General features: G+C 45.3%; 1 protein-coding gene across 1 annotated transcript in view; it reads left to right on the top strand.

Moving 5' to 3' along the window:
* Window positions 1-26,854, top strand: part of ALK (ALK receptor tyrosine kinase) — a 969,161-nt gene that overhangs the window by 243,678 nt on the left and 698,629 nt on the right. Inside the window, exon 2 of the mRNA XM_073556354.1 lies at window positions 14,169-14,279. Within this exon, the coding sequence (XP_073412455.1) occupies window positions 14,169-14,279 (111 nt within the window). The remainder of the gene's footprint in view (window positions 1-14,168; window positions 14,280-26,854) is intronic.

Genomic DNA, 26,854 nt, shown 5'->3' with positions numbered 1-26,854 from the left:
AAGCACGGGAGAAATCTTGTATGCGATTGTGGGAAGAAGAGATAAGAGGAGAGTAGAGAAGGAGATCTTGAGAGGATCGAAGGTTGCGTGTGGGTAAGTACCGAGAGACGATGTCACAGATGTATGGAGGAGACAGGTTGTGGATGGCTTTGTATGTCATGGTTAGGGTTTTGAACTGGAGCCTCTGGACGATAGGAAGCCAATGAAGGGCTTGGCATAGGGGAGTGGCTGGGGAATAACGGGGAGACAGGTGGATTAGTCGGGCAGCAGAATGTAGGATGGATTGGAGTGGTGCCAGAGAGTAGGAGGTTGCAGCAGTCGAGGTGGGAGATGATAAGGGCATACACTAGTGTCTTTGCGGTGTCATGGTCAAGGAATGCACGGATCCGAGAAATATTTTTGAGTTTGAGACAGCAGGAGGACGCAAGGGTTTGGATATGTGGCTTGAAGGAGAGGGCAGAGTCGAGGATCACCCCGAGGCACTGAGCATGCGGGACTGGGGAAAGCGAGCAGCCATTGACATTGATGGATAGGTCTGGTGGAGGGGTAGAGTGAGATGGGGGAAAGATTATGAATTCTCATCAGAAGATGGTACTGTTAGGTTGTCACTTCCAGGGTCAGTCTGGACATCTCTGTGAGATGCAGCAGTTCCATCTTTGTTACATGTTTTATTATTTTTGCTCCAGTAGCTGACTGATAAATAAAGCTTTATTGATCTTCTTGTAGCTTTTACCTTTCTTGCATATAGAAATAGTTTTCTTTCTCAGTTCTTGTGACATTTCTCTTCCATGTGGTGCCATTGCTGACAGCATGAAATGGGAAGGGATATTCTTTGTTAAACAACGCTCTTTTATAGTCACCCGTCTGTTGGACACCGGATTAATGAATAATTAGACTTAACTATTGAAATTTTGTTAATTAGAATTTTTTTAGTCTAAACATTAGCTTTGCTCCTAAGACTTTTATTGGGGTGTTCTCATTTTTGCAACACGGTCTTGAATGAATTTGTTAGGAAAATTACTTTTTTGGGTGAACAAAATAACTAATAATGTATTCAATTAATGATGGACATTTGTGGGAAAATTCGGTAGTGTATCCCATAGAAAATTTGGATTCTGAAAAGAAACTAAAGGTTTTCTGACAAATCTAAGCAGTCGTCATGCATGTCTATAACAATGGTTTGGGGTTGTACAGAATGCCTTTTAGGCTACTTTCACACATCAGTTTTTTGCCGTCAGGCATGAAAAAAACCGGATCCGGTTGCTGGATCCGTCTTTTTCTGGATCCGGCGCATTCCGGCGCCCATAGACTTTCATTGTAGCAAAAAGCTGGAAGCGCCGGATCCGGCGCTTCCGGCTTTTTCGCCGGAGACAAAAAACGTTACAGTAGACGTTTTTTCAAGACGCCGGAATGAGACAAGTTGCCGGATCCGGCAAAAAACGGATGAAACGCAATGCCATCCGGCACGATCCGGCGCTAATGCAAGTCAATGGGGAAAAAACGGATCCGGCATTGCATTTTGCCGGATCCGTTTTTTCCAAAAAAAGCCGGATCGCGCCTGAAGGCAAAAAACTGATGTGTGAAAGAGGCCTTAGGGGTGTATGTGTCCGCCGGATCCCAAGTTTTGCACCCCATTTTAGAAGAATGGTGTCGGCGTGATCTCATTTACAACAATATTCTAAAACTAATCAAAAATTGCAGAATGCGATTGAATGGACCTGAACGCCTTCCGTCATCAGTTTTTGGGGTTGTCAGTGGCGGGCCGGCCGTGTGATGGAGACATAACTCACGCAGAATAACATGATCAGTTTTTCCTGTTGTGGCTTGGGTTGATACATGATCTGTATCGGTTCTTTCCGGACTCTGGTCGCCTCCGGCTCTTCGTTCACTGTTTTGATTTATCTGCATGAACTTGACATGCTTAGGTTGACAGACCAGTCAGCGGGAGGAATTTACTGTAACTACTTCAATGCTGGAGTAAAATGGGGACCAAAAACTGAGAAGAATTTGGTAGTTCCACCACAATAACGCGTCCTATTTCTATGCTTTGTCAGCTCAGTGTTATCACAGGGTCACTGGACGTCATGAAACATTTCATATTTCAATTTGTACTATGAAAATGTAATCTGGATTCTCATCAGGGTTGCAAATAAAAAAACACTTGCTGGCGGCACACAGCAGAAGCGCGGGGGGGGAGGTAAACCATATAGAAGTGTTGTCGTGGGGCACGAGAGGAGAAGATCTCCTAACACTTCAACCTTTCATATTAAATTTTAATACACATTAAAGGGGGTTTAATACAATTCTTAGAGAGAAGAAAGTCCTAAAGTCCCATTATGGGGCTGTGGATCCCCCGTGTGACATTGAAGCTGAAAGATGTGAAACAACAGCAGAATTTTCACAGATTTACTGATCTAATAATAGATGGAAGGGATTTATGAAGGAAGAAAAGAAAGGAGAAGAAAAGAAGGAAAAGAAGTGGTGTAAATAAGAAGGGGAAGAAGAAAATGGGGGAAGCAAGGAAGAGAGGATGGAAAGAAGGAAAATAAGGGGAGCAAATAAGAAAAGGGGTAAGGAAATAAGAAAATGAGGAGGGAGGGAAAGAAAGCGAGAAGGAAGGAAGGAAGAAAGGGGAGCAAAAAAGAGGAGGAAGAAGAAACGTGAGTAAGGAAGGAGGCAAAGAAAGGAAGGAGGGAAAGAAAGGACAGAAAGAAGAGGAGGAAGGAAAGAAGGAATGGGAGTAAAGAACAGGCAGGAAGAAGAAAAGTGGGTAAGGATGAAGGGAAAGAATGATGATTGAAAAAAGGAAGGAGAAAGGAAAAAGGAAGAGGAAGGAAGGAAGTAATAGTAAAATGGATGAAAAAAGAAAGGAAGGAAAGGAGGAAGGAAGCAAAGGAAGAGGGGAGAGAAGGAAGGAATGTACGAAGAAAAGAGAGTAGAAATTATTAAAAGGGAAGAAACGAGGAAGGAAGGGATGAAAAGAATGGGAGTAAATGTGAGGCAGGGAGAAGAAAAAGGAGAAGGATGAAAGGAAAGAAGGAAAAAGAAGAAGGAAAAAAGGAATGGAAAATTAAGTGGAAGGAAGAAAAGAAATTAAGGTAGAATAGATTAAAAAGGAAGGAAAGAAGGAAGAAAAGATGAAGGAATAAAAGGAAGGAGGAAAGAGGAAGGAACATAGGAAGAAAAGAGAGCGGAAGTAATGAAAAGGAAAAAATGAGAGAGAGGTAATAGAGAAATAAAAAAAAGAGCGGGATATCAGAGAGGAAGGAGGGAAGGAGGTGAGGAGCGCTGTCAGTGCTGTCCGGTGCTATAGAAGATGGAGCAGCCTTTAACAATCACTACTCCACGTGTAATGCGGTTACAGTGTAATCCTGCGATATGACAAGATGAGGGAATGTCCGGATATTATCCTCTCAGCGGTTATAGGACTAAGTATTTCCGATGACTACAAATGCAGGATTTTATAGAGATAGTTAAGAGGAAGAGTTAAAACGTCTTACGTCATATTATAACATGACGCACTAAACTAATCAGCATCATTAACACTGAGGAATCATGAAATCTTCTGTCGCAGGAGGCGGCGGATCACACATGGATGGTCCCATCATATAAGATGCCATCATATCAGACCGCCTACTTGACTCATATATGCAGACACCAGGGATTTCAATGAATACAATCCAAGTTATACTGAATCCTTTCCCACAAGCTGATCTCTCCTCCTGCTCAGCTTCTTGTTCTCTACACCGTGCTGTCCTCAGATCGGACAAGAGTTGTCAGTCTGCTTCCCCAAGGTCCTGAATATAAAAGCTCCCAAATAAAGAAGTGATGTTGTAGAACCTGCTGGACGCCACCTCCTGTGGACTCATTGTGTCCCCGGCCGGCACAGTCATGGACTTGCTGTGGATGGTTGAGCCGCTTATGCCATTAACAAACATTGCGGTGAGGTCAGCGTCAGTCAGCGGACAAATTACTTCTAGAAATGACTCCACACTCCATTCCCTGAGCTAATGACATGCAAATGAAGGCTCATTGTTACACTCATTTGCATATGGATGACATCCTAATAAACCAGAGAACATCTCACTATTATCCTCAGATCAAGTGACCTAGACCGAGAAGACAGGTCATTAATGTGAACTATAGCATCTTCCCTGCATTACTACACAACAGCAGTGATTGTCCACTGTCTGTAACATCTAACACTGAATCTGTCAAAAACTGAACTCCTCGTGTTTCCTCCCTCCACTAACCTACCTGTGCCCATATTGCCATTTCCATGTGTGGTGCCACCATTACTCCCCAGCAACATGCCCGCTGTCTTGGGGTCATATTTGATTCAGATCTTTCCTTCACCCTCCACATCCGATCACTGGCTCGCTCTTGTCATCTACACATCAAAAACATTTCTAGAATTCAACCTTTTCTCACCTTTGACTCTGCAAAAACTCTGTCGCTCTTATTGATTCTCGTCTGGACTATTGCAACTCTCTACTGATCGGTCTCCCTCCTCTCTCCAATTCATCCTGAATACACCAGACAGGATCATTTTCCTGTCCAGTAGCTAAACTGATGCCTCCACCCTGTGCCAGTCATTATCATCGTATACAGTGGGGAAAAAAAGTATTTAGTCAGTCAGCAATAGTGCAAGTTCCACCACTTAAAAAGATGAGAGGCGTCTGTAATTTACATCATAGGTAGACCTCAACTATGGGAGACAAACTGAGAAAAAAAAATCCAGAAAATCACATTGTCTGTTTTTTTTTCATTTTATTTGCATATTATGGTGGAAAATAAGTATTTGGTCATAAACAAGCAATCAAGATTTCTGGCTCTCACAGACCTGTAACTTCTTCTTTAAGAGTCTCCTCTTTCCTCCACTCATTACCTGTAGTAATGGCACCTGTTTAAACTTGTTATCAGTATAAAAAGACACCTGTGCACACCCTCAAACAGTCTGACTCCAAACTCCACTATGGTGAAGACCAAAGAGCTGTCAAAGGACACCAGAAACAAAATTCTAGCCCTGCTCCAGGCTGGGAAGACTGAATCTGCAATAGCCAACCAGCTTGGAGTGAAGAAATCAACTGTGGGAGCAATAATTAGAAAATGGAAGACATACAAGACCACTGATAATCTCCCTCGATCTGGTGCTCCACGCAAAATCCCACCCCGTGGGGTCAGAATGATCACAAGAACGGTGAGCAAAAATCCCAGAACCACGCGGGGGGACCTAGTGAATGAACTGCAGAGAGCTGGGACCAATGTAACAAGGCCTACCATAAGTAACACACTACGCCACCATGGACTCAGATCCTGCAGTGCCAGACGTGTCCCACTGCTTAAGCCTGTACATGTCCGGGCCCGTCTGAAGTTTGCTAGAGAGCATTTGGATGATCCAGAGGAGTTTTGGGAGAATGTCCTATGGTCTGATGAAACCAAACTGGAACTGTTTGGTAGAAACACAACTTGTCGTGTTTGGAGGAAAAAGAATACTGAGTTGCATCCATCAAACACCCTACCTACTGTAAAGCATGGTGGTGGAAACATCATGCTTTGGGGCTGTTTCTCTGCAAAGGGGCCAGGACGACTGATCCGGGTACATGAAAGAATGAATGGGGCCATGTATCGTGAGATTTTGAGTGCAAACCTCCTTCCATCAGCAAGGGCATTGAAGATGAAACGTGGCTGGGTCTTTCAACATGACAATGATCCAAAGCACACCGCCAGGGAAACGAAGGAGTGGCTTCGTAAGAAGCATTTCAAGGTCCTGGAGTGGCCTAGCCAGTCTCCAGATCTCAACCCTATAGAAAACCTTTGGAGGGAGTTGAAAGTCCGTGTTGCCAAGCGAAAAGCCAAAAACATCACTGCTCTAGAGGAGATCTGCATGGAGGAATGGGCCAACATACCAACAACAGTGTGTGGCAACCTTGTGAAGACTTACAGAAAACGTTTGACCTCTGTCATTGCCAACAAAGGATATATCACAAAGTATTGAGATGAAATTTTGTTTCTGACCAAATACTTATTTTCCACCATAATATGCAAATAAAATGACAAAAAAAACAGACAATGTGATTTTCTGGATTTTTTTTTCTCAGTTTGTCTCCCATAGTTGAGGTCTACCTATGATGTAAATTACAGACGCCTCTCATCTTTTTAAGTGGTGGAACTTGCACTATTGCTGACTGACTAAATACTTTTTTGCCCCACTGTACATAGATCAATGCAAATGTATCACTTTCACCCACAAAGCACTCCATGGTTCTGCACCATCCTACATCTCCTACCTTGACTCTATCACCTTACCCATCCTCTCCACAATTCTACACCACCCTACTTCTCCTCCCTCATCTTTATCACCTTATTTGTCCTCTCCACAATTCTGCACCATCCTACATCTCCTCCCTCATCCCTGTCTATCACCCTTCCGAATAGAATAGTTGCATCATTTTTTTTGTAGGGCATTATTACATTTAAACAGGCATTCAGGGGGCGCTATTACTTTTTTCAGGACATTCGGGAAAATGTTACTTAATAATGGTGCGCTCTGGACATTAGTACTTTGTAAGGGGCTCAGAAGGGCATTATTAATTTTTGGGAGGCTATGAAGGGGTATTATTACTTTTTGGGGGCTTTGAAAGGGCACTATTACTTTGTAAAGGCTCGGAAGGGGCATTATTACTTTGTAAGGGCTCGGAAGGGGCATTAGTACTTTTTGGGGAGCTTTGAAGGGGCATTATTATTTTTTACGGGGGCTCTGAAGGCGCATTATTACTTTTTCTTGGGCTTTGAAGAGGCATTATCACTTTTTCGGTGGGTTTGAAGGGGCATTATTACCTTTTGAGGTGTTCTGAAGGGGCAATATTATTTTTTGGGGAGCTTTGAAGGGGCACTATTACTTTTGGGGGGCTTCCAAGGGGCATTATTACTTTGTAAGGGCTCGGAAGGGGCATTATTACTTTGTAAAGGCTCGGAAGGGGCATTATTACTTTGTAAGGGCTCGGAAGGGGTTTTTTGAGGGGCATTATTACTTTTTTGGGGTTCTGAAGGGGCATGATTACTTTAAAAGGGGCAATTGGTGAATTATAGCCTTCAAAGGGACAAACATAGGTCATTATTACTGACAAGGAGGGGGACGATGCTGGAGATGTAAGAAGTCGAATGTGTCTGTGTGATAAACTCTGCAGACAAGTTGTGGCTGGGAGAAGTGGTCGTGATGTTCTGGGCTTGAAGGAGAAGATGGGAAAACTGAAAAGACATAGTCTTTATCTATTAGAGATGAGAAAATAAAATACTCTCACAATCTCCTACTTACAAAACACGAGATGCGGCAGCGCGTAACACGGGAATATAACTTTCATGTTTGAGTCTTTGGTGCATTATACATTGGCCGTGTGGAGAGAAGGAAATGGCGGCTCGGCCTTGGCACAATGCACGGCAATCAGTGCGCAATTTTCAGGAGACAATGTGCAGTAAGTGGTTGCGGAGGGTCCGACGGCACAATGTGGGGGTGGGGGGAGGGGAAATTAGTTCAATATTATCAAATCTGAAGAGGATGATGGGACTTTTCCTCCTTTACATCTCTCCGCAGGGGTCGGATATTGGAAGCAGAACGGCGGGACTTCCTGCTGTTCAATACAATCACATGTAAAATAATACCGCACTGCGGGAGAGGAGCGGAGATGGCATTACAGTCAGAGCCTCGCTCCAGCAGGACGTGGCTGATAACAGGGAACAGTACAGTGACAATGAACATTAAAGATACAGCTCCGAGTCTGGGGACATATAAGGCAAGCAAGAATAACCCCGCAATGTGGAGGTCACATGGAGGCACACACAGAGCCAAAGCCCTAATTATGTAACCACTAGCTTAAAGTGATTTGCCTGCTTGCTGACGGTTTCCATTCCAAACTATAAGTGAAAATGGCAAAACAAGTTTCCGCTGCAAAAAGAAAAAAAAACTACATAATTTGAGCACCCCGATCCCTTTAACTCCAAAATGATGCAGGGGTGCCATATAGGAGTAAAAAAGGGGCAAAAGTCATCATTGGAATTAAACTAGTCAAAAGCAATTAACCCGCTTGCTGATGGGTTCCTTTGCAAGCTATGAGCAAAAACTTTTAATCAGGTTATAAAGGCGTATTACCAAGCTGAAGGATGTGACGTCAGTCGAGTATGGAGCATCAGAGTATTGCCCCCCCCCTAAAACGGTGCTATATGGGGACCCCGCACATATAGTACTTAAGTTATAATTATAAAAATAAAGTCATGTGAACACTATTCAAAAGTCATTCGTCTGCTTGTTGATGGTTTCCGCTGCAAGGCTAGAAGTAAAAACTGCGAAAGAGTTTTAAAGGTATATTACACTGATGCTGGTTCTAACCAAAAGTGCAGCATCGATGTATTGTCCCTGTAGCGCTGTAACACGGTGACTTCGAGAAGCACCATATGGCGGCATACAGAGAACCTAACTCATGATTGGAATAAAAATAAAAACAATGACGAGACCAGTCAGATGTAATTAAGCTGCATGTTGATGGTTTCTACATCAAAAAATATTGCAAGGATGCTGGAAGAAAAATGCACTTACTAATGAAAACCACTGTTATATCGTGCTTTATCAAGGGCAAAACTTTGTTACAAAAAGAGTAGTTAGCCTGCTTGTTGATGGTTTCCACTGCATCAAATAAGTTAAAAAAAAACAAAGAAGGTATAAAAAGCTATGCTATAAAGACTATGCTATGTACTATAAAGATGAAATGTCCCTTTAATGTCTCGGAAAGCTGTAAAATGCTTCTTCGTGGCTACATTTCCACAAAGTTCTGATAAGTGATGTTCTTTTCTTCTTGTCATCTCTTGCTAAGCCGCGAACATCATCCATGGGAATGATGGAAGCACTTAAAGGCTGTGTGGGCAGCGCTAATGGGTTCACACGTTCCCTTCTTTATTGACACCTCGATCTCCTGTATATGTCACAGTTCATCACCTCAATGTCAGGCAGCTGCTGCTCAGCCATGTCCAGTCCAGTCCAGGCCTGCCGGTACTACACTCAGAGTTTGATTTACGGCTCTCCGGGCTTTATGAATCTAATAAAGCGTCAATAATTTGTACAAAAAGTAATGCAGCCCCATGTAAAACGGGATTACGACTTTCTGACAATCAATTAATGAGTTGTAAAAGTGATTTGTGGTCGGTGGAGACAAAGGTGGGAGATAAACCTTCCATCCTCATATTCCATTGTAAGAGCCAGATGGTACAGAGGGCGCCCTGGAAGAGCAGGCGCACGGACCGGACGTACCTTGGAGCAGCTAAGGCGAAAAATATGGCCCAATTATAAGAACGGCTTATTTTCCATTAAATGGGCTGTAAAACATGATATTTATTGAGAAAGGAAACCGACCCTCGCGGTGTTCGCCCATAAGTATGCACTAAAGACGCTAATGTGAAATATTTCACCCTGAAATTGCCCATTTCTGTTTAGAACTAATATAATCAGTAGGTTAAAACTTGCTTTAATTATTTTTGTTCTTATTTTTTTCACATTGTTGTTTAGGTTCTTTTTTTTATTAAAAATCGATTTATAACTTTTGGCTCTGATTCATTGCTATTAGGGATGAGAGAACCCATGAAAGTTTGGGTTCTGGTGCCCGACCCGAACTTTAGTCCCGAACTTGAACTTTTAATTTTGGGTTCGTTAATTTCTAATTGCTGTCATTATAGCGGTCCTGTAACACCAGTGTCGGTATTTTCCCCATCTGTCACCACTTCTGTCAGGAGCCGGCGCCGCACCTTTATCATCAGTAAAGCAGGTTGGTAATGCAACAGTTCTGTTTAATTTTGTGGTACTTGTGGTAGATTGAAGGCAGGGAGATTGCTTGTTAATTCCTGACCCCTGGCTTGCTGTCTCCTATTGCCAGTTATAGGTTTTGTCGGACCTGGTTCACCCCCCTGTTCTCTGCTCCTGTTGTGTTAGGAGTTTTTTGGGGGGACTTGTGGTAGAGTGAAGGCAGGGAGATTACAGGTTAATTACTAACCCCTGGATTCTTGCCTTCTATTACCGGTTATAGGTTTTACCTGACCTGGTTCACTCCCTTGTTCTCTACACCTGTTGTGTTAGGAGTTTTGTGGGGGACTTGTGGTAGAGAGAAGGCAGGGAGATAGCAGCAGATTAATTCCTGACCCCTGGCTTCCTGCCTCCTATTGCCGGTTATAGGTTTTGCCTGACCTGGTTCACCCCCTATTCTCTGCTCCTGTTGTGTAAGCATTGACTCCTGATTCTGAACTCTTATATTCTATTTTTCTGCCTGACGGACACTCTTTCTATCCTGACCTTCTGGTTTGGACCCGGTGACCTGATCATTTCTGGCTAGCTTGCTCCACCAGCCAACAGCTACTCTATGGACTCAACCCAAGTTCATATCCCGGTACAGGGTATAAAGGGTGGAGTCCAGGGTTCCCATGGGACCTGGTAGATGGACTGGTTAATGTAGGAGCCCTATTTAGAGCTGATGGCGGCCATGATTAGAGCTAGTTTACAAATCCGATTTAAGTTTCTCTGATAAAAGCTCTAGATGCCCTTCATCTACATAGAGTTACATGATATAAGTGCAGTAGCCACCAGGGGGCAATCACAGCACATGTTCTATTATTGAGAGCAGAGTACGCAGTGAGCTCCCCCTGGTGGCGGCTGCAGGAGGGAAAAAAGTCGCTAAGTCTAGACAGGTAATTTGGAGCATTCTATCTAGAAATATATTGGTGGCAGCGGATCGTAGATTTAAAGAAGGGAATCTGGCATCGGGGGTTCAGTGACACTCCCATGTAAAGTCTGTGCTACGTGCAATATCAGGTGTCTGATAGTAAGTGGAATATACGGGGTGGGCTGCGAAATCCAGACCCCTTATCTGTCAGAAGTGACCTGCAGTAAAACTGTCTGCTGTCCATAGCAACCAATCAGAGCACAGATTTCATTTTACCATAGCAACCGGAGCTCAACTTTCATTTTACCATAGCAACCAGAAATCAGCTTTCATTTTACCATAGCAACCCGAGATCCGCTTTCATTTTAACCTAGCAACCAGTCAGCGCTCAGTTTTCATTTTACCTCCTGCGTCCGGCGTTCCTCTGCGGAGGACAGTCGTGATGTGTGTGACTGTACAACATGGCGGCTGTGATAGTGGAGGCGATGTGCAGCTAGGATCAGCCACAGACACGCACCACTGCTCTGCTGGTCGATGTCCGCACCTTCCCGGTACAGTGATAAGACAGGGTTGGTGTGGGAGGGAAGTAATACGGTATCCGTGGCAATTCCATCAATAATAAGGCACCTTGGTGTTTAGACGCCTGTCATGGCGCAGACATCCAGGGGAGATTACGAGAAGCTCCAGGAAGGTGCAGTAAAGATGTCCCCAGCAGTCGCAGAACTACATGGTGCCATGTAAGGACATCACCTGATGCCACAGAGTGCCAGCAGTGCGGGGGTTACAGGAGCCATTGTGATTGGCTGTGATGGTGGCGCCATGTGGACCGGCTGCATCATGTGATGAGGCGCAACCCTAAATATCTGGGTGTGACCTCACAAAACACAAGCGGCACCATCATCCCCGGGATATCAGCGTCCGTGGTGGCGGTGGGTCCAGTATTCCTACATGACAGTGTGAGCCGCCTACATGGACGTTCTCCAGTAATTCTGTGTACAGATCTCTGATCACCAGCGGAAGGACGCAGTGGCGTAACTAGAGTCCAATGGGCCCCGATGCAAGATTTGGACTGGGACCCCCCATCCTGGTATATATATCCTCAATCCTGGAAAAAAATCAACAATTAGACTCCCCTCCCCTGCGCTCCAACACCGGGCGGCGTCTTCTCCTTCAGCGTGCAAGCGACGGGAGCGCATGACATCACTGCCATGTACCGCCACTCACGTGCACGCCGACGTCAGCTGCTGGCCTGTGATTGGCTGGCAGCGTGTATTGCCACGTACGGACCCGACGGTATCTGTCAGCAAGAACTGGGCCTCTTGTGTGTTGCAGCCCGCACTGTACAGAATCCCAGTCTCCGGTGGTCAGTGGTGTGTACCGCATACTGCATCTGGCCTCTTACCATACCGTCACAAATTCTAAAGGCCACAAGATAAAATTTTAGTGACTTTGAGTGATAAATTTCATGTTATCAGATTGAAGGACACTCCATTATCCATTTATTGAGATTGATTCACTGTCCTCTGTGGGAATATAAAACACATCAGAAAGGTCAAACAATAAGGATTGTGATCCAAAGCCAAAAACCAACTAAGAGGATTACATTACTCATTTCTTAAAGGTAAACTCTAAATTCCATATTGCACTCACTGTGCAGTCTCAAAATATATTACATCCTGTTTTATACCCCAGAGCTGCACTCACTATTCTGCTGGTGCAGTCACTGTGTACATACATTACATTACTGATCCTGAGTTACATCCTATATTATACTCCAGAGCTGCACTCACTATTCTGCTGGTACAGTCACTGTGTACATACATTACATTACTGATCCTGAGTTACATCCGGTATTATACTCCAGAGCTGCACTCACTATTCTGCTGGTGCAGTCACTGTGTACACACATTACATTACTGATCCTAAGTTACATCCTGTATTATACCCCAGAGCTGCACTCGCTATTCTGCTGGTGCAGTCACTGTGTACACACATTACATTACTGATCCTGAGTTATATCCTGTATTATACCCCAGAGCTGCACTCACTATTCTGCTGGTGCAGTCACTGTGTACATACATTACATTACTGATCCTGAGTTACATCCTGTATTATACCCCAGAGCTGCACTCACTATTCTGCTGGTGCATTCACTGTGTACATACATTACATTACTGCTCCTCAGTTACCTCCTGTATTATACCCCAAAGCTGCACTCACTATTCTGCTGGTGCAGTCACTGTGTACATACATTACTGATCCTGAGTTACCTCCTGTATTATACCCCAGAGCTGCGCTCACTATTCTGCTGGTGCAGTCACTGTGTACATACATTACATTACTGATCCTGAGTTACATCCTGTATTATACTCCAGAGCTGCACTCACTATTCTGCTGGTGCTGTCACTGTGTACATACATTACATTACTGATCCTGAGTTACATCCTGTATTATACTCCAGAGCTGCACTCACTATTCTGCTGGTACAGTCACTGTGTACATACATTACTGATCCTGAGTTACATCCTGTATTATACTCCAGAGCTGCACTCACTATTCTGCTGGTACAGTCACTGTGTACATACATTACTGATCCTGAGTTACCTCCTGTATTATACCCCAGAGCTGCGCTCACTATTCTGCTGGTGCAGTCACTGTGTACATACATTACATTACTGATCCTGAGTTACATCCGGTATTATACTCCAGAGCTGCACTCACTATTCTGCTGGTACAGTCACTGTGTACATACATTACTGATCCTGAGTTACATCCTGTATTATACTCCAGAGCTGCACTCACTATTCTGCTGGTGCAGTCACTGTGTACATACATTACTGATCCTGAGTTACATCCTGTATTATACCCCAGAGCTGCACTCACTATTCTGCTGGTGCAGTCACTGTGTACATACATTACATTACTGATCCTGAGTTACATCCTGTATTATCCTCCAGAGCTGCACTCACTATTCTGCTGGTACAGTCGCTGTGTACATACATTACTTTACTGATCCTGAGTTACATCCTGTATTATATCCCAGAGCTGCACTCACTATTCTGCTGGTGCAGTCTCTGTGTACATACATTACTGATCCTGAGTTACATCCTGTATTATACTCCAGAGCTGCACTCACTATTCTGCTGGTGCAGTCACTGTGTACATACATTACTGATCCTGAGTTACATCCTGTATTATACCCCAGAGCTGCACTCACTATTCTGCTGGTGCAGTCACTGTGTACATACATTACATTACTGATCCTGAGTTACATCCTGTATTATCCTCCAGAGCTGCACTCACTATTCTGCTGGTACAGTCGCTGTGTACATACATTACTTTACTGATCCTGAGTTACATCCTGTATTATATCCCAGAGCTGCACTCACTATTCTGCTGGTGCAGTCGCTTTGTACATACATTACTGATCCTGAGTTGATTTGATGGCCATGTTTTTTTCTGTTCCAGGCTTTCACTATGTGAAGAGCTCGTCTAGTAATCCTCTGAACTTTTACACCTGGAATATTTCCTGGATTATGAGGGAAGTGTTTTCATACAATGGTGCCAGACCCAAGCACGGTAAGTGCCGCACACAGATTTATTGCCTATGGGGAGGTGATGCAGGTATGTTTGTGGCAGAGGACATTAGGCGAGGATTTATATGAGGATTATCAATCACTATGATCACAGATAGTTCTGTTATTGACATATGATCGCTATAAAGTGTTCAATCTACTGGAGATCAGAGGATTCAGATGACGGCGGTAATCATATAGGAGGAGATCTTCCTTATGGCAGGAGTGCAGGTTTGATGATAGATAGATAGATAGATAGATAGATAATAGGTAATGAGAATGTTGTGTAGCGGATCGGCCCCGTGGCCCCCGGCCGCCTTCCCGTGATTCTGTGCTGTCTGCCTCCTAATAATCTGCTGACAGCAGGAAGCGATAATGTAGTAAAATGTTGATGACTCGGATTGCAGCTCTGGAGTGATGAACGTTCCTCTCTGAAGCTCATTATCTCATCCTGAGGTGTTTACCTATAAAACTGAATCGATGAATAAATCGTTTCTGTTTTATGTCAGATAAACCGGCGGCGGATCGGATACCGCAGTCTGTAGATTAGGTAGTAGTTAGTCTGATGTTGGGGGTTGTACAGTTTCTCTCTATAGATAATGGGGGTTGTCATCCCACCTTATCCCCTGAGCCTAATAAAAATCGCAAGAAGAATTGATGTAAATGTACAGATGCTAAATTCCTTACCATTCCATAGATCTCTGCTTGCTGGCGGTGAATTGAAACCTCCTAACTTTTATCCCATACTTGGATGTATACGGGGCTTTGATTAGGACTCTCATCATTTCACCATAGTGTAGAAATGGCTACAAAGAGCGTCTCTGCCTCCGGAGGATCCGACACATCCGCACATTATGCTGACAGCCCAATAAAAACTGTGCAATACTCCATTCCCCCTGCAGAGGCGCTGCAGGATAAACGGACACTCGCTGCAGGGTTTGGCCGTGGGTCACATCTGATCACCATGGTCCAATTAGTAGGACGACCTGATCGTGTAAACCAGTACCTGGGAACAATATGGGTCTGCCCCGTTTACAAGGGAAAGCAGAAATAAGGCTAAAAAAAAGTAAGAATGAACAAAAATACATGTAAAACCAAAGAAACAAAAAAAATCCCATCCTCGACAACACAAAACTATATATACCCTGTATAAAAAATGATTGCAGGGGAAAGAGTAACGCAATATTACACTACATGCTGTTGTCATAGATTGACAGCAGCAGTTAACTGGTTAACAGCAATGGGCAGAGCTCTTCACCACCCGCAGCTGTTAGAGGCAGATGATGGTTGAATAACACAGCCATCATCTGCCAGGAGAGGGACCTGACATATGAAGGATCTGCATGGCAAATGTCGAGAAGGGGATTACAAATCTCAAAAATGCGGGAATTTATAACTTTTTTGCCTGGGACACCAGTCACCTCTGCAGTGTATCATCCGTGGCGGGTCTCCTAGGTTAGGACCTCCCCTGACACGCTTTTTTCTATAGAGCTTGTGAGTGCTGCTCTGAGCTCACCGGATTGCTGGATCACTGAATCGGGCCAGCATTAATGTCTCGTCCTTGCAGTATGGGAGAGCGCACAGTTCCAGCAACTATGCCGCCAGTCTGGACTGTCAATCATCAGGAGTGCGCCTCCCCCGCCCAGCAGTAAGCTGGTAAACAGCGAACACTAGTGCACTTAACATGTAGTCTGGAGCATTCCTTGTAACCACTTTGCACCATAAATAATAATATATTAAGGTTTTCCTTACAACGCGTGTCCTTAACTTAATTTTAGCCCATATCTCTTTAAGTGTTGTGCTTTACTGCACTGTAGTAAAAGCGCAGATCTGAGAGATCTCTGCAAGTTTATGACAGGAGCAGGAGTTCTGACACCCGAATCCAAGCGATACTTAGAAGCCGGTGAGTAAATGTGGAGAGAACATTGCGCTGCTAATATACTCACACTCCGAAATTACATTGTGGAAAGACGTAAAATGCGACATGTTCTCCGGCTAATGTCCCATCCCCCGCACCCGAACATTCCCATAATAATCAAGCCCCGGCTCGTAATGACCCAGAAACTTTCTCTCCATCACGGAGTTTTTAAATCAAACATTATGTCTTCTGTGGAGAGCGCGTTATCAAAATTCGCCATAAAATGGCAGATTTAATTTTGCTTGGCTTGGAGGCAACGAGCTCCAGGCATGATGAATATATTTCCATGATGCAACTAAACAGAATCACAAAGTGCTCGGCCGCGCTCCTGTAAGGGAGGGACAGGACTGTAGTCGTGACCTGTATTACTGCAGCAGCTGTGTCCAGTCCTTCCCCTACATGAAACAATACTCTTCTCCTCGGCATACCTGCATCTCCAGATGCATCTTCACCCGGGCACTTCCCAGGCCATAACGGTCCCTCTTCTAGGCGACCCCCATCACTGGAGACACAGTCCGAGACAACTTAGGATTTTGCGCGTTATATCCACAGTTGGTACATCATAACATTTACTTCCTTCCTGATCTTTCCCTTGCTTGCCGTCACTCCTGTGCAGTACACGCCCAGACCGGACCGTACTAGCCTGCTTCCCAGTTCCTTCCTGGCCTGACCTCACTATAATGACATTTCCTTCAGCCTGTTTCGCCCCAGACACGAATTCACCAATCACTAGGTCTGGTGACCCCCGGTGAAGCATCCGGCCCATCTGTACCAATCTCGTCGAAGCTCCAACTCCTTTCATCTCCTTAGTCCAGCCAACTTCTGCCCTAAAACATTGGCCCAGGCGGTAAGACGCCACATCTTCCTTTTCCTGTTCTGACCCACTGCTAAGACCCGCAGTGGCCGTGGTTAACGTGGGCTATAACGACTTAACGTTACAAGACTGCCAAGCTGTTCGGGCCTATAGCCCATGTGAACACTTGGGCACCCTGGCCCTGTCTGACTAAACTGCTCTTCATCACTAACCTTAACTCTCAGCAGCCCCTCCTACAATTAACCCTCTAAGAACCTCCTATCAGGCCCCACTAGTATACCCCCATCTAGTGGCCCGCAACATAATTACAACTACCCGGTCTATAGGGGAAACTATAAACTAAGACTGCCCTCCTCTAATGTCCCAAGGAGGATACACTACCTTTCCCTGACTATACACATAATAGGTAGACAATACTATAATACAGGAATACAAGGCAATATATACAGTTTTCTTTACAATGGTAACACATTCAAGTGGCAATACCATAAACAATGAGCAGTAATACATAGCTATACATATAGCAGTACCGCAAACAATTATCATAAAACACATCTATAAACATAAGACAATCAGAGGGAAGGGGAGCATGAAAGACATCATATCTTACCCCCTTATACTCCTCCGTACTGTAGGAATGGTCGCACATGTAGTGGAGACCACTCATGTTACTATATGGGTCTTGCTAAGACCTGGGACCACCGGAGAGCATGAGCACAGGGTTCTCTGCACATTATGAGGGTTCTTTAAGGGTAAGACCTGTAGTTGGGATGCCCAGCAATTAGCTCAGGGGTGAGCACAGACAGTGCAGGACCCCTGTGCGGGGCTTGTTTTTGAGCCCCTCAAAACCTTTCATGAGGCCCACCTACATATACAAACACATTTAGGCCGGGATCACACATGCGAGAAACACGGCCGAGTCTCGCATGTTAATACCCGGCACTGCCGCCGGCACTCGGGAGCGGAGCGTGCGGCTCCATGTATTGCTATGTGACCGCACGTTCCGCTCCCGAGTTCCGGTGGCAGTGCTGGGTATTAACATGCGAGATTCGGCTGTGTTCCTCGCATGTGTGATCCTGGCCTTACATGCACACTCACATTAGGAGCATGCCGACACATCATACAGGCATTCACATATTACACTGTTGTGAGTTCATTTTCCCCTTCACCGTCGATGTCTGATGAACTCCCTCTTCTGGTGAAGGAAGGTAGTGAGGCTGATTACCAAACACCTGATCTGGTAGATGATGACTGGGTAACAGGAAATTCTGACTGGATATAAGGCAGCCGACACCCTTCTGAGTCGCTGGTGATTTCTCTGCTGGATTCTTGGAGACCAGTCTGATTCCTGCTTCCCAAAGATAAGTTTTTGCTCTGCTAGTGAACTTATTAGTTTTGTTTTGTTTACCTTGTTTTTTGGAGTTCAGCCATCCTCGGTCGGGGGTGTGCTGAGTTCCATTTTTGTCTCTGATCAGTTTGTCTCTTTGCTCTGTCTTCAGAATTTACCTGAGTGCTGATATAGTCTTTTTGAAGTCCTAGCGACTTCAGGGCCTGTTTTTCCTATCAGACGGTTGGGACATTTTTTGGTAGGGTTTTTTACGGATTGCAGACAGCAGCTTTTCTATCCTGTCCTTTTTAGTTAGCTTGGGCCCCATCGTTTGCTCAACCTATCTTTCTATCTGTGTTAGTGTTTTCATCTTGCTTCACCATCATTATATGTTGGGGGCTGCCTATTGCTTTGGGGTCTGCTCTGGGGCAGTTTAGATTTCCCTTTTCTTTCTTTAGGCCTATTTAGTTCTCCGGCTGTGATCGAGGGGTCTAGGGCATCGTAGGAACCCCCCACGGCTACTGTTAGTTGTTGTGGATAGGATCAGGGGTCTGCAATCCGATAGCTACCAACCTCTCTGGGTTTCTGGACTTAGCTTGTATTTTTGTTTTTTCCTCCTTCGGTAACTCATTCATAGCAGAATCACCAGCCATACCGCAGATCCTAGGGTACTCAATAGCAGGAAAGAATTGTAAAAAAAAAAAAAGAAAAAAGAGTTTGTCAGAATTTTTTTTTTTTTTTGTGCATATTTTTTCCTCTATGTCTCTACGGCCTGTAGGGGGAATTTTTTTTTCTTTCTCCATGGAGATGAAGCAATTGTCTGATCGTGTGGAGCAGCTCACTGCTGAAGTGCGGGGAATTTCCGCCTATCTTGCTCATTCACATGCTGCTGAACCAAAGATCCCTACTCCTGATGTGTTTTTTGGGGATCGGTCTAAATTTTTGAATTTTAAGAATAATTGTAAATTATTTTTTGCCTTAAAGCCTAACTCGTCGGGGAGCTCCGCCCAGCAGGTTAAAATTGTCATCTCTTTGCTGCACGCCGATCCCCAGGATTGGGCGTTTTCTGTGAAACCTGATGATCCTATTCTTACTAATGTGAACGCATTTTTTCAAGCCTTGGGGTTGTTGTATGATGAACCTAATGCTATTGATCAGGCTGAAAAGGCCCTGTTGGCATTGAGCCAGGGTCGGGATTCTGCAGAGTTGTACTGTCAAAAATTCCGAAAGTGGGCGGTCCTTACTACCTGGAATGATGGTGCCTTGGCAGCTCTCTTTCGGAAGGGTTTGTCAGAAACCGTAAAAGATACTATTGTGGGATTTCCTGTTCCCTCTGGTCTTGACGATTCTATGTCATTAGCCATTCAGGTTGATCGGCGTTTGCGTGATCGCAAAACCGCACGAGAGGTGTTGCCACCTGTTGAACAAATGTCTGAACCTATGCAATGTGATAGAGTTTTGTCTAGGGCGCAATGTCAGGAGTTCAGAAGGCGTAATAAGCTGTGTTTCTTCTGTGGTGATGCCTCGCATATTATTTCTGTCTGCCCTAAACGATAGAAACGTTTTGCACACACATTTTCTGTGGGTGGTGTTCAACCTAAGTTTCTTCTGGCAATTACTCTGATCTGCTCCCTGTCCACATTTTGCGCTAAGACTTTTGTGGATTCAGGAGCAGCTCTGAACCTAATGGACTTGGATTTTGCTAAACGTTGTGGATTTCCTATGACACCTCTGCGGATGCCTATCCCTTTGAGGGGTATTGATGCTACTCCTTTGGCGAAGAATAAACCTCAGTTTTGGACCCAGGTGGTAATGCGGGTGGTAATTGCAGATTTTTGGCGTTGCATAATTTGCATGATACCATTGTTCTGGGGTTACCCTGGTTGCAAATCCATAATCCAGTTTTGGATTGGAAATCTGTGTCTGTGGTGAGTTGGGGTTGTCGGTGTGCCCTTAGTGATGCTCCTGTTTTCTCCACCTCTCCCCAGTCACATGATGTTCCTGACTATTTGGCTGATTATTATGATGTATTTAGTGAGAATGAGTCTGCGTCTTTGCCTCCTCATAGGAGTTATGACTGTGCAATTGAGCTGAGCCCTGGGTGTAAATTTCCCAAGGGTCGACTTTTCAATTTATCTGTACCCGAACACGAGGCTATGCGATCCTATATTAAGGAGTCGTTGGAGAAGGGTCATATTAGACCATCCTCGTCACCCTTAGGTGCTGGGTTTTTTTTCGTGGCTAAGGCTGGTTTCACATTAGCGCATTTTATGCGCACGCACGGCCGGGGGTAGCTCCGCCCCCGATCCGGCTCTCTGCCCGGCGTGCCCGCCCCTTGCCTGTAGCGCCGCCTCCTAGCGGACGGCGGCGCCTGCGATCGGCGCACCCTATCTTTAGCATAGGGTGCGCCGATCGTGCGCAGGTCGTGCGCTAGTTGCGCTTTGACCTGCGCTGCGCACTTATGACGGTGCGCCGTGCGCGCCAAAATCCGAAAAGTTCGATTTTGGCGCGCACGGCGCACCGTCAAAAGTGCGCAGCGCAGGTCAAAGCGCAACTAGCGTACGGCCTGCGCACGATCGGCGCACCCTATGCTAAAGATAGGGTGCGCCGATCGCAGGTGCCGCTGTGCGCTAGGAGGCGGCGCTACAAGGAAGGGGCGGGCACGCCGGGCAGAGAGCCGGCTCGGGGGCGGAGCTACCCCCGGCCGTGCGCGCGCTGAAAATGCGCTAATGTGAAACCGGCCTAAGAAAGATGGGTCAGTAAGGCCTTGTATTGACTATCGTTCCCTCAACAAAATTACTGTTAAATATCAGTATCCGTTACCCCTGATTTCTGATCTATTCTCCAGAGTTAAAGGTGCTTGCTGGTTTACCAAGCTTGACCTCAGGGGGGCGTATAATCTTATCCGCATTAAGCATGGGGATGAATGGAAGACAGCGTTTAATACTCCAGAGGGACATTTTGAGTACCTGGTGATGCCTTTTGGGCTCACTAATGCCCCTTCTGTCTTCCAGTGCTTCATGAATGATATTTTCCGAGACTTGGTGGATAAATTTTTGATCATCTATCTGGATGATATTTTGATCTTTTCCAAGGATTGGGACTCTCTTGTGGAACATGTTTGGACTGTGTTCCGGATTTTGAGGTAGAATTCCCAGTATGTCAAGGGATCGAAATGCCTTTTTGGTGTACAGAGGATTTCATTTTTGGGATTTATTTTGTCTCCGTCAACTATTGAATTGGACCCGGTCAAGGTACAGGCCATTTATGATTGGGTTGAGCCCACTTCTTTGAAGGCCCTCCAGAAATTTTTGGGTTTTGCTAATTTTTATCGTAAATTTATAGCTAATTTTTCTGGTATTGCCAAACCATTGACTGATTTGACTAAGAAGGGTGCTGATGTGCTGAATTGGTCTCCGGAGGCTGTTTCTTCCTTTCAGGAGCTGAAGCGAAGGTTCACTTCTGCTCCGGTTTTGCGGCAACCTGATGTCTCACTCCCGTTTCAGGTAGAGGTGGACGCTTCTGAGATAGGTGCAGGAGCTGTTTTGTCCCAAAAGGATCCTGTAACATCTAAAATGAATCCCTGTGCTTTCTTTTCCCGAAAGTTCTCCCCATCCAAACGTAACTATGATGTGGGGAATCGGGAACTGTTAGCCATGAAATGGGCATTTGAGGAGTGGAGACATTGGTTGGAGGGAGCTAAACATCAAGTCGTGGTCCTTACTGACCACAAGAATTTGATTTACCTGGAGTCGGCCAAACGCTTGAATCCTAGACAGGCTAGGTGGGCCTTGTTTTTCACACGTTTTGATTTTGTGGTCTCTTTTCTTCCGGGCACTAAGAATGTCAAGGCAGACGCCCTCTCTAGGAGTTTCTTTGCTGGATCTCCTGTTGTGACCAAGTCTGCTACCATCTTAGGTGAGGGGGTAGTTCTTTCTGCCATCTCGCCCGATTTGAGACGTGCTCTGGAAGAGTTTCAGGAGGACAAACCTGAGCGTTGTCCCATTGGAAAATTGTATGTTCCTGACCAGTGGAGGAAGAGAGTCATGTCTGAAGTTCATTGCTCTGCATTGGCTGGTCATCCAGGTATTTTTGGTACTAGAGATTTGGTGAGTCGGTCTTTTTGGCGGCCCGCCTTGTCTCGTGATGTCAGGAATTTTGTGCAGTCCTGTGGGACTTGCTCTAGGTCTAAACCTTGTTCTCGCTCTAGTGGGTTGTTGATGCCTTTGCCGGTGCCCAGGAGGCCATGGACCCATATTTCAATGGATTTTATCTCTGATATGCCTGTCTCTCAGAGAATGACTGTTATTTGGGTGATTTGTGATGGATTCTCTAAGATGGTCCATCTTGTACCACTTCCTAAGTTGCCATCTTTTGCAGAGTTGGTGCCCTTGTTTTTGCAACAGGTGGTTCGCTTGCACGGGATTCCTGAGAACATTGTATCTGACAGAGGAGTGCAGTTTGTGTCTAGATTTTGGAGGACTTTCTGTTCCAAGCTGGGAATTCAGTTGTCCTTCTCCTCTGCGTTTCACCCTCAGACCAATGGGCAGACGGAGAGAACAAACCAGACTTTGGAGTCGTATTTGAGATGTTTTATTTCTGCTGATCAGGATGATTGGGTTTCATTTTTGCCCTTGGCCGAATTTGCTTTAAATAATAGAGCTAGTTCTGCCACTTTGATGTCACCTTTTTTTTGTAACTTTGGGTTTCATCCTCGATTCTCTTCAGGGCAGGTGGAGCCTTCTGCCTGCCCAGGTGTTGACACTGTGGTGGAGAGAATGCACCAGATCTGGGACCAAGTGGTGGATAAGTTGTCTCTCTCCCAGGAAAAGGCCCAGCGGTTTTCCACCCGGCATAGGACCATTGGTCCCCAGTTTAAGGTGGGTGATATGGTTTGGTTGTCATCAAAGAATATCGCTATGAAGGTAGCTTCTCCAAAGTTTAAACCTAGATTTATTGGACCTTACAAGATTTTGGAGATTCTTAATCCAGTCTCTTTTCGATTGGCTCTTCCTGTTACATTTAAGATCCATAACGTGTTTCATAAGTCTCTGTTAAAGTGGTTTGTTGAGCCAGTAGTTCCTGTGGTGGCACCTCCTGACCCGGTATTGGTTGAAGGTAATGTGGAATATGAGGTTGAGAAGAAACTGGATTCTTGCCTGGCTAGACGGAGACTCCAGTATTTGGTTAAATGGAAGGGTTATGGCCAGGAGGATAATTCTTGGGTCCCTGCATCCAATATTCATGCCGAAAGATTGGTTCGTGCCTTTCATCGGGCCCATCCTGATCGCCCTGGTGGAGTGGATGAGGGTTCGGTGACCCCTCCTCAAGGGGGAGGTACTGTTGTGAGTTCATTTTCCCCTTCACCGTCAATGTCTGATGAACTCCCTCTTCTGGTGAAGGAAGGTAGTGAGGCTGATTACCAAACACCTGATCTGGTAGATGATGACTGGGTAACAGGAAATTCTGACTGGATATAAGGCAGCCGACACCCTTCTGAGTCGCTGGTGATTTCTCTGCTGGATTCTTGGAGACCAGTCTGATTCCTGCTTCCCAAAGATAAGTTTTTGCTCTGCCAGTGAACTTATTAGTTTTGTTTTGTTTACCTTGTTTTTTGGAGTTCAGCCATCCCCGGTCGGGGGTGTGCTGAGTTCCATTTTTGTCTCTGATCAGTTTGTCTCTTTGCTCTGTCTTCAGAATTTACCTGAGTGCTGATATAGTCTTTTTGAAGTCCTAGCGACTTCAGGGCCTGTTTTTCCTATCAGACGGTTGGGACATTTTTTGGTAGGGTTTTTTACGGATTGCAGACAGCAGCTTTTCTATCCTGTCCTTTTTAGTTAGCTTGGGCCCCATCATTTGTTCAACCTATCTTTCTATCTGTGTTAGTGTTTTCATCTTGCTTCACCATCATTATATGTTGGGGGCTGCCTATTGCTTTGGGGTCTGCTCTGGGGCAGTTTAGATTTCCCCTTTCTTTCTTTAGGCTTATTTAGTTCTCTGGCTGTGATCGAGGGGTCTAGGGCATCGTAGGAACCCCCCACGGCTACTGTTAGTTGTTGTGGATAGGATCAGGGGTCTGCAATCCGATAGCTACCAACCTGTCCAGTTTTCTGGACTTAGCTTGTATTTTTGTCTTTTCCTTCTTCATAACATTGCACATATACATAGTGTTAGGCTCACCAGGCAAGGAGGATCCTCAAATCCAAGGTCCGGGTGGTCACACAGACCACAGGTGTCAGTGCAGCAAGCATTTGAGGCACGCAGGAAACAGACAGCAAAGGTTCGGGAGACCGCAAACAGACAGTAGTCCAGGAACAGGTAGCAGAGGGCCTGCTGGCTGCAGACAGGTAGCAGAGTGCCTGGAGGCTGCAGACAGGTAGCAGAGGACCAGGAGGCCGCAGACAGGTAGCAGAGGGCCTGGAGACTGCAGACAGGTGGCAGAGGACCAGGAGGCCGCAGACATGTATCAGTGGGCCTGGAGGCCGCAGACAGGTAGTAGAGGTCCTCGAGGCCGCAGACAGGTAGTAGAGGTTCTGGAGGTCAAAAACAGGAGCAGAGGTTCTGGAGGCCGCAGACAGGTAGCAGAGGTCCTGGAGGCCACAAACAGGTAGCAGAGGTTCTGGAGGCCGAAGACAGGTAGCAGAGGGCCTGGAGGCTGCAGACAGGTAGCCGAGGTCCTGGAGGCCGCAGGCATGTAGCAGAAGTCATTGAGACTGCAGACAGGTACCTAGCAGGTTGTGATGCATACATTATTGGTTTTACCATATCGTGTACTGTAAAACAGGAAAACAATCAAAGTGTAGTGAAATTGCAAAGGTGCAATTCCACAATAGTGTTTTTTTTTAACCATATTCACTATATGCTAAAACTGACCTTCCATTATGATTGTCCAGGTCATTACTAGTTCGCAGACACCAAACATGTCTGGGTTCTGTTTTATTTAAGTGGAGAAAAAGTCTGCAAAAAAATAAAAGGCACAATTTTTCAAGACCGGCAGCGTGTCCACTTTTCGTGATCTGGGGCTGGATGAGGGTTTATTTCTCATGCACCGAGCTGATGTCTTTATTGATACCATTTTGGGGTGGATACAATGTTTTGATCGCCTGTTATTCCTTTTTATTGCAATGTCATGGTGACCAATAAAAACGTAATTCTGGCGTTTTGATTTTTTTCTCCTTACGCTGTTTAGCGATCGGATTAATTCTTTTTATATATTCATAGATTCGGACATTTCAGAACCCGGCAATACCAAATATCTGTATTTTTTTATTGTTTTATTTTGAATGGGGCAAATTGGGGGTGACTTGAACTTTTATATTTTTTTTTTATTTTAATATTTTTAAAAACATTTTTGTTTCCACTTTTTACTAACTTCAGTAGTGTCCATGGGAGACTAGAAGCTGCGATCATCCAATCGCCTCTGACTCAGCTCTGCTATGTGTAGCTAAATTGTTAATCTGCAATGAGTTCCGCCCACAGGGGCACTCATAGCAATGCGGTAAAGACAACCACAGGGGTCTCCTGCTGACCCCGGCTTGTCATACCAACCCAGCGGCGGCCCGCGGTTATGTGACACGTGTGCCAAGGGGCGGGATTTCTGACGCCCTTCGGTGTGAGCATGTTAAATGCTGCTGTCAGAGATTGACAGCGGCATTTAACATATTAACAGCCACAGGTGGATCGCGATTCCACCCCGCAGCTGTTAGTGGCACATGTCAGCTGATGAAAGAGACCACTTTGAGTGGTGCTTTTGCTCACTGGTGCATTGGGAAGGAGAGTACTGGGGAAGGGGAGCCGCAAGGGGCTCTTGACTGGTTTGGTCCAAACTGGGTGGAAAGAAATTGTGCCGGGCTCCAGAGGAAATGAATTGCTAGCAAGCAAAGGCTCTGGCTTGAGAAAGGGCACGGCCGAGACTTTATTGATCCTTACAATAAGGAACCCTACAGCCAGAGGCAGACATAGAAGAGGGCCCCGGTGCAAGAACAATAATTGTGCCCTTTGCAGTCCAATAGTTCATCATCATGCACATCATGCTTTGGAGGTGGTAGTGGCCGCCTTACCACTCAGGCCCCTGTGAGAATGGTAAGTCCGCCAATGCCTATAGCTAAAACCGATCTTCAGATTAACTATTCCGGTAGCTCTACTCCCATATAATGAGTTTATCGGGCGCCTCGTCCTGCTCTGAGAATGCCTGTACCTTATAGCCCCGGCACAGGTAATTAGGTGTAATGTTCTGATCGGAACTGTAATGATTTGTGCAGATTGTCACCCGGTTAGCGAGAACATTTTTACGCACTCGGATATATAAATAAAGAAATGTACAGTATTAAAAATAATGAATTAAAAACTGTAAAAAGTGAAATCCGAAAGCTACAGCGAGTCTATGAAGGATGACGGTTTAATGTCCCTGCGAGACTCCACAGAGAGGTGGAGAGAATCCCGGCAAATGTCGGGAAATGCCACAAATCCCAATGTCCCACATTACAGCTGTGGTTTTATCTCCTTTATCTCGGTGATGGT

The sequence above is a fragment of the Dendrobates tinctorius genome, unplaced genomic scaffold, assembly GCF_039654945.1.
Source record: "Dendrobates tinctorius isolate UK_male_01 unplaced genomic scaffold, ASM3965494v1 ptg000232l, whole genome shotgun sequence".
Taxonomy (NCBI): domain Eukaryota; kingdom Metazoa; phylum Chordata; class Amphibia; order Anura; family Dendrobatidae; genus Dendrobates; species Dendrobates tinctorius.
Note: the sequence above shows the minus strand (reverse complement) of the source record. Positions and strands in the feature narration are given on the sequence as shown.